Below are 10,738 nucleotides of genomic sequence, written 5' to 3'. Positions count from 1 at the left end.
GTAACATATTGATTTATCAAAATTATGTGTATTTATATATAAATATATAATGATTAATTTTAGTAATTAATTTTAGTATGTAAATAATATTTTTTGCATCAAAATCGAAAATAAAAATTGACCCAACTAATGGCCCATTATTTGCCCAGCATTTCAACCCACGACGTGCTCCAACAGCTTCTACTCTTCCAACTTTCAGCTTGGCTACATTTATCAATACTGCTATGGTCGTACTCGTATCCTGTGCTAGCTACTAGGGTGTACATGGGTCGGGTGAAGTCGGGTTTAATATATCAGTCAAATAATAATAATAATAATAATAATAATAATAATAATAATAATTAAATTAAAAATTAATATAATAAATTTTTTTATTGAATTTAGAAATTTATTAGATTATAGTATTGAAATATAAATTTTTTATAGTTTAATTTAATTTATTTTTTTGTATAATTGTTGAAAGAGATAATAATTTGAATAAATTAGTGTATAAATAATTATGAATAATTAGTTATTCTATAATGTATTTAAAAAATTTGAATTGAAGATAAGATAAACTTTTGATAAGATAAGATTTAAATTTAAAATAAGATAAACTTTTGATAAGATAAACTCATACTCTATATATACATGTGTATAACAATAGTAAAAAATCACAATTTGTTCCTTTATTTCTAAATACAATTTTTTGTGAGCAAGGATTAATTTTTGCTGAATGCGCATAGCACCTTGGTACTATTAGAGGAAGAAAAGTTTTTATCGATGATAAAGGTCTTCAGGTATTTTGTATCTAATTTATATTGTTTGGATAGAATTTTAGAATTTACTTGTTACTTCTGGTCTATTATGAATACATTGTAATCCTTCTCCTTCGTCAGTGATCAGGGTTCAAAGTGTGAAAAACGAAAGCAGTGAGAATGAAGAATGCTGGAAAGAACTCCAAGGGGAAGGACGCCGGAGATAACCGCAAGGCAAATAGAGAAGCGTTTTTGTTGTTGAAGGAATGCCGAAAATCGTTTTTCGAGTCGAAGGAAAGCCGTAAATTTGTCAGCAGCGGATTCAGCGGATCGTCCAATAAGGGAGGCCACGGCGGAAAGTTCACGTGGATCGGCGGCCAAGACTACTGGCAGATGGAGATCGATCCGGTGGCTTTGGATGCCAATGATCCAAACTTCGACGATCCGGAGGATTATTGATATGTTATGTTTGAGTTTGTGGTAGCATGACTGTGTTACTGTAAATATATGGAGGATTCGATCATTGATATTGAAGTGTCTAATTACAGCGTCATTGTCAGTTTCAACTGTTTATGCTTTCTATTAAACTTAATCTAGTTTAACCTACCATTTGATATTACTTTTACTTTTGATTTAATTTAACACTAAGGTGTCTTTGGTTTAACGGTTCCAGCATCAAACACTAAATAAGCGGTTTAGTTTTTTTTTTAATGAAATTTTAATTTTTTATTTGGCTTTTTTTTTTTTTTTATCACGGGTGAACTATTTCACCAACCCGACTGACAAATAAGTAGTACACCTTTAAATTGTTATATTCTTCGTTGTCCGTAGCGAATCAATTATTTTTCAATTTTATATGTGAAATTAAACTTCTATAATTGTCTCCCTCAATTAAGATCTAGGCTCAATTCCTGAGAACTAAGAAGGCAGAATAGAATGCTTGTTGCAAAAGCAAAGGATGCAATCAAGACATGTATATGCTACTGAAGTATCTTAGCATATGAGTATAGACACATTTATTTATTTATTTATTTTAAAAAAAGAGAGAAACAATTTCACATGGAACAGAACTGTACATATTCTCTACAAACACTTAGCTTTAGAACTAACTAACTCTAGCTATATTATTATGATACATTAAGTGTGTTCTTCTTCTGCATATATTTCATTCCATTTTTAATACAAATTAATTTCTATCATGAGAGTAAATATACTTTTTCTAATTTGTTAGTATAATTGATAGTAGGATAACATTGAATCACTTTTATAAACGTTAGGGATACAAATAGGACGATTTAAATGTTAGGGATACAAATAGGACTTACCTCAAACGTTGGGAAAAAAAACGATACTTTACTCTAATATAAAAGAGTATTAGTATATATTATTTTCAAAATATCTTTCATTGTATATAATTTATAAAAATATTAATTTACTAATTTTAAGAGTTAAATTCATGACTTTTTAATTTTAGTGTACAATTATTTGTTTAACTGATTTCAAATTATTATTATTATTGTTATTATCTATATTTAACTCAATATGTTTATGTCAAACACAGGGTTCTTGGTAACATAGCGATACTTCAACCACTTCCAAAAACACCTGTTGGACCTTGTTCCTGTTTTAGATTAGATTCATTGCGCGCACTCACACTCTCACTCTTTAATCCACACCTTTCTTCTTCCTCGGTTTCTCAGAATCAAGGGTACCCTTTCTCTTCTCTCTTTACTTTAGATCCGCACTTCAGAAAGGTACCACTTTTTCTTTTTCTTTTATCTTTCAATTTTTAAAATTGAGATTTTGTTTTCTCTCTGTGTATGCACATGAATGTATGTGTTTACGGTTTCCCTTTGCCACACTTAATCCTAATCCTTCTAAAGCCTCTTTCCTATTTTTCCTTATTTGGGTTTATATTTATCTCTTCATTCATTGTAATTAGTTCACACCATAGTACCCTCATTAAATAATCTTCTGGAAAAAGATTTTTTCAGTTAGCTTATTGGAACAGATATAGGAAGTTGGGAATAAATCTTCCTAACTAATTTTCCTTTTTTGGTTCTGGTTTTGGTCAATTTTCTAAGGGCTCAATCATGTGAAGCTTAATAAAATTTGTTCTTTTTTCCCCTGTCAATGTAATTGATTGTCGGTGGAAAACCAGTTTCTTGAAGATATTTGATTCTGATCACTAAATGTTTTGAATATATTAGTCTCTGGTGAGGTTGAAGTAGACTTGAACTTTAGCTGGTTCTAATTTGGGAGCATCATCATGTCTGAAGTGAAAAACAAACTGGATTTATTGCAACGGCTTGGACCAGACATGTCAATAAAGGTTCTCACTCATTTGGACCCTTGTGACCTTGTCCGCGTTTCGACTCTTTCCCGTTCTTGGCACCAATTTGGTAAGCCATTTGAGTTCATGGTTTGTGAAATTTGTAGCTTCTCTAACGTTATATTGTCTTGCAAAGTCTATTTTTTTGTGATACATTATTGGTATTAAATTTTCCAATGTTGAAATATTATGGTGCTGTTTAAATTGTATTGATTTGCATTCCATATATTATGCAGTTATTGAAAATGGCCTTTGCAAGCATCTTTGCTTGAAAATGTTTCCTGAACTATCTGGTGTTAGACATGTCATCGAGGTAGAGAACATGATTGAACCAGTGAGTAACATGCTTGGAAGTTCTTCGAATTGGGAATATCTCAAGAGAAATCATAAAGTCTATGCGTTCCTAGCATGTGGTCTCAGTCCTTCTATCAGCAGAAATTGCATCTCGAGTGCCGTAAGTGCATCCAGCTACAATAAGATCCGCGAAGAAAATGATGTGAATACGTTGGACCCTCGAGATACATCGTACTGGTCTAGTGAAGGGAAAAGTGATCCTTCTGTACCAGAGACTTTAGAATATATGCTAACTTCCAAACTATGTCTAATCACTGAGATTCATGTGCAGCCATTCCAAGGTTAGTCCAGTAGCTAATTGACAAGTTTGGTATTAAGTTGAACTGAAAATGGCTAATGCCGAGGATATTAACTTCAACTTGATTAGCTGATTAATGTATCTTTTTACCATGCAGCATATTCAGCAAAAGCTGTCCGATTCCGAATGGGCCGTGCAAGATACGCGACAAAGTTAGAGTTATCAGAGATGTGTGAACTTGATTTTTTTTTTGCTGATAAAATATTTGGGGGTCCTCAATGGACATATACTTCACCTGAATTTGCAATGTTGCAAGTGAGTTGCACTATTAACATGCTTGTGATTTTGCATTTCCTATTTTCTATCCATAAACACTCTCAACAAAGAGGAGGATTGGGATTCAGCTACATATATCTTTTGAGCATTAACGGATCTCTTTTTCCCTCTAGATATTTTTGTGGACTTGATCTATTTAAAATTGCAATTTTTTTGTAGCATAGATTACTCTATGCCACTGTTTAATGAATTATTTCTATAATGAAACTGCAGGAAAACTGCTTGCAGAAATTCAAGCTACTTGAACCTGTTCTGTGCATTGGAGATGTGCTTCAAGTTGAGCTGCTGGGCAGAGTTCAAAAGAAAGAAATGGATCAATTATTTTACATATGGTTAATTTGCAAATCCTTTCTCTTACACATACACATGCACACAGGCACACCCCGTCATAAGCAGTTGTGCATAGATAATTCAATGTTATTCTGCTTAAAATTGTTGAAGGCATAGATAATTCAATGTTGTGCATAAATAAAGAATTGCCATTTTGCTTATATGTTTCTAACTCCGATAAATTGGATATCTTTGATGCAGCATCTCTCATGTTCAAGCCGTCGGACGGCCACTTTTGCCAGCATTTGATGTCGAAATAGACCATCCATCAGGAAAGTGTAGATTGAAGTGTATGTCTCCAACAAGAAGAGGCGCCTCGAGCAGTCATTCATGACTGCGGACTTTTACCACAAGTATAATGCAGAGGGGCGTGAGACGTTGGGAGCAAATTCTTGTTGCTGCACTGCTTGGTCCTGGTGCTGTTGTATTTGATGAATGATGAAAAATAGTGAATCAAGTCTTGTTGATTCTCAATAAACTGAGAAACTTGTGTAAATGGGAGCATCAGGAATTAGCTGCAAAGATATAGGCAATCTAAAATTACTTAGATTTGTTTCACCTAAATATTGATCTTGTATATATATTTTGTTCAGTTAACTGTAAAATTAATGTCACATGTATGCAACTCAAATATCTTAACAACACAATTTCGATTTTCTTTCTTTAATTTCGTGACTTTCTAATAAGTACAAATCGTCGCCACATACATATTCCTTTTTGAAAATTTATCTATCAATGCCTCAGAAAAAAATTACACGTTAGTTTTGCACTTGTATATCAAAATATACTTCCGTGCTAATTTTAACACAAGATGTTAATTCAGATAATTATTTTTACTGATTAAAACATGCATGTCATTTTAACATAAAGTTCTATGTACAACATAGTCCTGCTTCAATTCTTCAAGTTGGTGGAGATTACTTCTCACTCCCCCTCTGTTATAAACCTTGCCAAATTGTCAATTCAACAAGTTTTAAAAAATACTTTTTAAATTCATTTTAAATAGCAAAATTTATATAACATTTCATTTAAGTTGTAAAAAATTTTAAAGTTTGAAACACAAGGATGAAAAATTAATATCCAAAATTTATATATAACTTGCAATGATCTTTCCTTTGTAAGCTTCTAAGAGAGTAATTTTAAAAATTATTTTCTAAGATTATAAAATTAACATTTAATAATACCAATAATTTAAAAATATATTATATTAAAATTATCATTATAAAAATAAAAATAAATTTTTAAATTTTAAACCCATTATTGAACACATGAACCCTTCAAATACTATCCACAACATCAACCCCATCAGGTCAAGCTTCTCTACAATAAAATGCAAATACATCAGCCATTGGCGTAAAGGTCCAGTGACCCATTAAGACATTTGGCCTATTCTGGTTACCCTAATCCTTATAATAATATTTAGTGTGTGGAATAAAAATTCAACTAATTATAAACATTTCAACTTCAATTATTTATTATCTAGTTAAATCTATACGACATTATAATGGAATTTGTCGCATAAAATCAAAACAAAAGATATGTCATGATATATTGGAAGATTATTATTTTAATAATTTTCATTACTAACAATATACTTATCTATTATATAAAGATTGAAAGAGGTTTGATATACAGAATTTTCAATATATATAGTTATTTGTACAATTTAAATATAAAATCTCTTAGTTAAAATAAAAAGAGCTAACCATCTAAACTAATATTGTGTTTATTATTATTACACAGAATAAATAAATAAGAGGGTGGATTAAATACACTAGTTATAAACTTATAATAATAGACTCGCATAACATTGAAGTAATAAATATAAATAATGAATGACATTAAGCAAGACGAACCCTAGTAGCATCAAATAAGACTTTGAATAAAAATAATTACCGAGTTTGACATGACTAATATTTCCTAGTGTTTCTTCATAAAATGAAAGATTATGAAAGTTAAAAAAAAAAAACACATTTAGTTAAAAGTATGATGTTAAATTTTGATCCTTTAAATTTTGAATTTTTATTTTAGAGAATAAAGTGTGATTTTCTTACTCTTGAATAGTTTTTCTTTTATATTTTTTCTTTGTCCCATCTATGAAATAAATGATGAAAGATTACACTTGATTTCTTAAAAATTGGTGTTTATAATATTTGAAAAGATAGTAAAAATTTTACCATTATTATAATAAAAATTAGATACATGGTTGTATTTTTCTCTCTTTCTTGTTTTGTTTTGTTTTTATTTTTGTTCTTTAGAAGATAAAATAAAGTTATTTCATGCATAATCAATCTTACATATTGAAGATAGAAAAGCTAAGTTTCATTTTTTTTATTTGAAAATTAATTGATAAAGTTTAAAAGAAGACTATCAATTCAATCTCTTATTTTCTATGTCTTAAAAAACCTTTATAACTGAAAAGAGATAGTTAAATTAAAATAAAAGAAATTACTGTATAAAAAAATTAAATAATTTTTTAATTTTTAAATATTGCACTTAGTATAGATTATAGACATCTATCGAATCATTTTTAACATTTTTCGTTTGAGCTCCACTTAATTTTATTTTGTTTTCTTCTTATTGAATATTTTTTTTATCTCTTCTTTAATTTAGAATTTTAGAAGAATGTAGTTTAATTCAATTGTAGAGATATCAACCATTTAATAACGTGTAACATATTGATTTATCAAAATTATGTGTATTTATATATAAATATATAATGATTAATTTTAGTAATTAATTTTAGTATGTAAATAATATTTTTTGCATCAAAATCGAAAATAAAAATTGACCCAACTAATGGCCCATTATTTGCCCAGCATTTCAACCCACGACGTGCTCCAACAGCTTCTACTCTTCCAACTTTCAGCTTGGCTACATTTATCAATACTGCTATGGTCGTACTCGTATCCTGTGCTAGCTACTAGGGTGTACATGGGTCGGGTGAAGTCGGGTTTAATATATCAGTCAAATAATAATAATAATAATATAATAATAATAATAATAATTAAATTAAAAATTAATATAATAAATTTTTTTATTGAATTTAGAAATTTATTAGATTATAGTATTGAAATATAAATTTTTTATAGTTTAATTTAATTTATTTTTTTTGTATAATTGTTGAAAGAGATAATAATTTGAATAAATTAGTGTATAAATAATTATGAATAATTAGTTATTCTATAATGTATTTAAAAATTTGAATTGAAGATAAGATAAACTTTTGATAAGATAAGATTTAAATTTAAAATAAGATAAACTTTTGATAAGATAAACTCATACTCTATATATACATGTGTATAACAATAGTAAAAAATCACAATTTGTTCCTTTATTTCTAAATACAATTTTTTGTGAGCAAGGATTAATTTTTGCTGAATGCGCATAGCACCTTGGTACTATTAGAGGAAGAAAAGTTTTTATCGATGATAAAGGTCTTCAGGTATTTTGTATCTAATTTATATTGTTTGGATAGAATTTTAGAATTTACTTGTTACTTCTGGTCTATTATGAATACATTGTAATCCTTCTCCTTCGTCAGTGATCAGGGTTCAAAGTGTGAAAAACGAAAGCAGTGAGAATGAAGAATGCTGGAAAGAACTCCAAGGGGAAGGACGCCGGAGATAACCGCAAGGCAAATAGAGAAGCGTTTTTGTTGTTGAAGGAATGCCGAAAATCGTTTTTCGAGTCGAAGGAAAGCCGGAAATTTGTCAGCAGCGGATTCAGCGGATCGTCCAATAAGGGAGGCCACGGCGGAAAGTTCACGTGGATCGCGGCCAAGACTACTGGCAGATGGAGATCGATCCGGTGGCTTGGATGCCAATGATCCAAACTTCGACGATCCGGAGGATTATTGATATGTTATGTTTGAGTTTGTGGTAGCATGACTGTGTTACTGTAATATATGGAGGATTCGATCATTGATATTGAAGTGTCTAATTACAGCGTCATTGTCAGTTTCAACTGTTTATGCTTTCTATTAAACTTAATCTAGTTTAACCTACCATTTGATATTACTTTTACTTTTGATTTAATTTAACACTAAGGTGTCTTTGGTTTAACGGTTCCAGCATCAAACACTAAATAAGCGGTTTAGTTTTTTTTTTAATGAAATTTTAATTTTTTATTTGGCTTTTTTTTTTTTTTCACGGGTGAACTATTTCACCAACCCGACTGACAAATAAGTAGTACACCTTTAAATTGTTATATTCTTCGTTGTCCGTAGCGAATCAATTATTTTTCAATTTTATATGTGAAATTAAACTTCTATAATTGTCTCCCTCAATTAAGATCTAGGCTCAATTCCTGAGAACTAAGAAGGCAGAATAGAATGCTTGTTGCAAAAGCAAAGGATGCAATCAAGACATGTATATGCTACTGAAGTATCTTAGCATATGAGTATAGACACATTTATTTATTTATTTATTTTAAAAAAAGAGAGAAACAATTTCACATGGAACAGAACTGTACATATTCTCTACAAACACTTAGCTTTAGAACTAACTAACTCTAGCTATATTATTATGATACATTAAGTGTGTTCTTCTTCTGCATATATTTCATTCCATTTTTAATACAAATTAATTTCTATCATGAGAGTAAATATACTTTTTCTAATTTGTTAGTATAATTGATAGTAGGATAACATTGAATCACTTTTATAAACGTTAGGGATACAAATAGGACGATTTAAATGTTAGGGATACAATAGGACTTACCTCAAACGTTGGGAAAAAAACGATACTTTACTCTAATATAAAAGAGTATTAGTATATATTATTTTCAAAAATTTTTCATTGTATATAATTTTAAAATATTAATTTACTAATTTTAAGAGTTAATTCATGACTTTTTAATTTTAGTGTACAATTATTTGTTTAATGATTTCAATTATTATTATTATTGTTATTATCTATATTTAACTCATATGTTTATGTCAAACACAGGGTTCTTGTAACATAGCGATACTTCAACCACTTCAAAAACACCTGTTGGACTTGTTCTGTTTTAGATTAGATTCATTGCGCGCACTCACACTCTCACTCTTTAATCCACACTTTCTTCTTCTCGGTTTCTCAGAATCAAGGGTACCCTTTCTCTTCTTCTTTACTTTAGATCCGCACTTCAGAAGGTACCTTTTTCTTTTTCTTTATCTTTCAATTTTAAATTGAATTTTGTTTTCTCTCTGTGTATGCACATGATGTATGTGTTTACGGTTTCCCTTTGCCACACTTATCCTAATCCTTCTAAAGCCTCTTTCCTATTTTTCCTTATTTGGGTTTATATTTATCTTTCATTCATTGTTTAGTTCACACATAGTACCTCATTAATAATCTTCTGGAAAAAGATTTTTTCAGTTAGCTTATTGAAAGATATAGGAAGTTGGGAATAAATCTTCCTAATAATTTTTTTTGTTTGTTTTGGTCAATTTCTAGGGCTCAATATGTGAAGCTTAATAAAATTTGTTTTTTTTCCCTGTCAATGTATTGATTGTCGGTGGAAACCAGTTTCTTGAAGATATTGATTCTGATCACTAAATGTTTTGAATATATTAGTCTCTGGTGAGGTGAAGTAGACTTGAACTTTAGCTGGTTCTATTTGGGAGCATCATCATGTCTGAAGTGAAAACAACTGGATTTATTGCAACGGCTTGGACCAGACATGTCAATAAAGGTTCTCACTCATTTGGACCTTGTGACTTGTCCGCGTTTCGACTCTTTCCTTCTTGGCACAATTTGTAAGCCATTTGAGTTCATGGTTTGTGAAATTTGTAGCTTCTCTAACGTTATATTGTCTTGCAAAGTCTATTTTTTGTGATACATTATTGGTATTAAATTTTCCAATGTTGAAATATTATGGTGCTGTTTAAATTGTATTGATTTGCATTCATATATTATGCAGTTATTGAAATGGCCTTTGCAAGCATCTTTGCTTGAAAATGTTTCCTGACTATCTGGTGTTAGACATGTTCGAGGTAGAGAACATGATTGAACCAGTGAGTAACATGCTTGGAAGTTCTTCGAATTGGGAATATCTCAAGAGAAATCAAAAGTCTATGCGTTCCTAGCATGTGGTCTCAGTCCTTCTATCAGCAGAATTGCATCTCGAGTGCCGTAAGTGCATCCAGCTACAATAAGATCCGCGAAGAAAATGATGTGAATACGTTGGACCCTCGAGATACATCGTACTGGTCTACGTGAAGGGAAAAAGTGATCCTTCTGTACCAGAGACTTTAGAATATAGCTAACTTCCAAACTATGTCTAATCACTGAGATTCATGTGCAGCCATTCCATAGTCATAGCTAATTGACAAGTTTGGTATTAAGTTGAACTGAAAATGGCTAATGCCGGAGGATATTAACTTCAACTTGATTAGCTGATTAATGTATCTTTTACCATGCAGCATAT

The 10,738-nt window shown here is 30.2% G+C and overlaps 1 protein-coding gene across 2 annotated transcripts; it reads left to right on the top strand.

Moving 5' to 3' along the window:
* Positions 1 to 2,261: 2,261 nt before the first annotated feature.
* LOC112728408 (F-box protein At4g00755-like) lies at positions 2,262 to 4,994 on the top strand. 2 transcript variants are annotated; one of them, XM_025778525.3, is made up of 6 exons: positions 2,262 to 2,491; positions 2,948 to 3,139; positions 3,306 to 3,704; positions 3,819 to 3,976; positions 4,211 to 4,329; positions 4,529 to 4,994. In XM_025778525.3, exons 2-6 carry the CDS (start codon positions 3,007 to 3,009, stop codon positions 4,659 to 4,661), a joined length of 942 nt encoding a protein of 313 aa, XP_025634310.1. In that variant the 5' UTR covers positions 2,262 to 2,491; positions 2,948 to 3,006; the 3' UTR covers positions 4,662 to 4,994. The 2 variants fall into 2 exon arrangements, with proteins under 2 accessions (XP_025634310.1, XP_072065912.1); XM_072209811.1 differs by having other exon boundaries at positions 2,282 to 2,445.
* Positions 4,995 to 10,738: the final 5,744 nt, after the last annotated feature.

The sequence above is a fragment of the Arachis hypogaea genome, chromosome 12, assembly GCF_003086295.3.
Source record: "Arachis hypogaea cultivar Tifrunner chromosome 12, arahy.Tifrunner.gnm2.J5K5, whole genome shotgun sequence".
Taxonomy (NCBI): domain Eukaryota; kingdom Viridiplantae; phylum Streptophyta; class Magnoliopsida; order Fabales; family Fabaceae; genus Arachis; species Arachis hypogaea.
This window is presented reverse-complemented; position numbering and strand designations above follow the sequence as displayed.

What these genes read in the sequence shown, in the direction of transcription:
- LOC112728408 (XM_025778525.3), top strand. Translation starts at nt 3,007, where the DNA reads ATGTCTGAAGTGAAAAACAAACTGGATTTATTGCAACGGCTTGGACCA. An exon ending in TCATGTGCAGCCATTCCAAG is followed by an intron (nt 3,705 to 3,818) that starts GTTAGTCCAGTA and finishes TTTACCATGCAG; the next exon opens with CATATTCAGCAAAAGCTGTC. An exon ending in GATCAATTATTTTACATATG is followed by an intron (nt 4,330 to 4,528) that starts GTTAATTTGCAA and finishes TCTTTGATGCAG; the next exon opens with CATCTCTCATGTTCAAGCCG.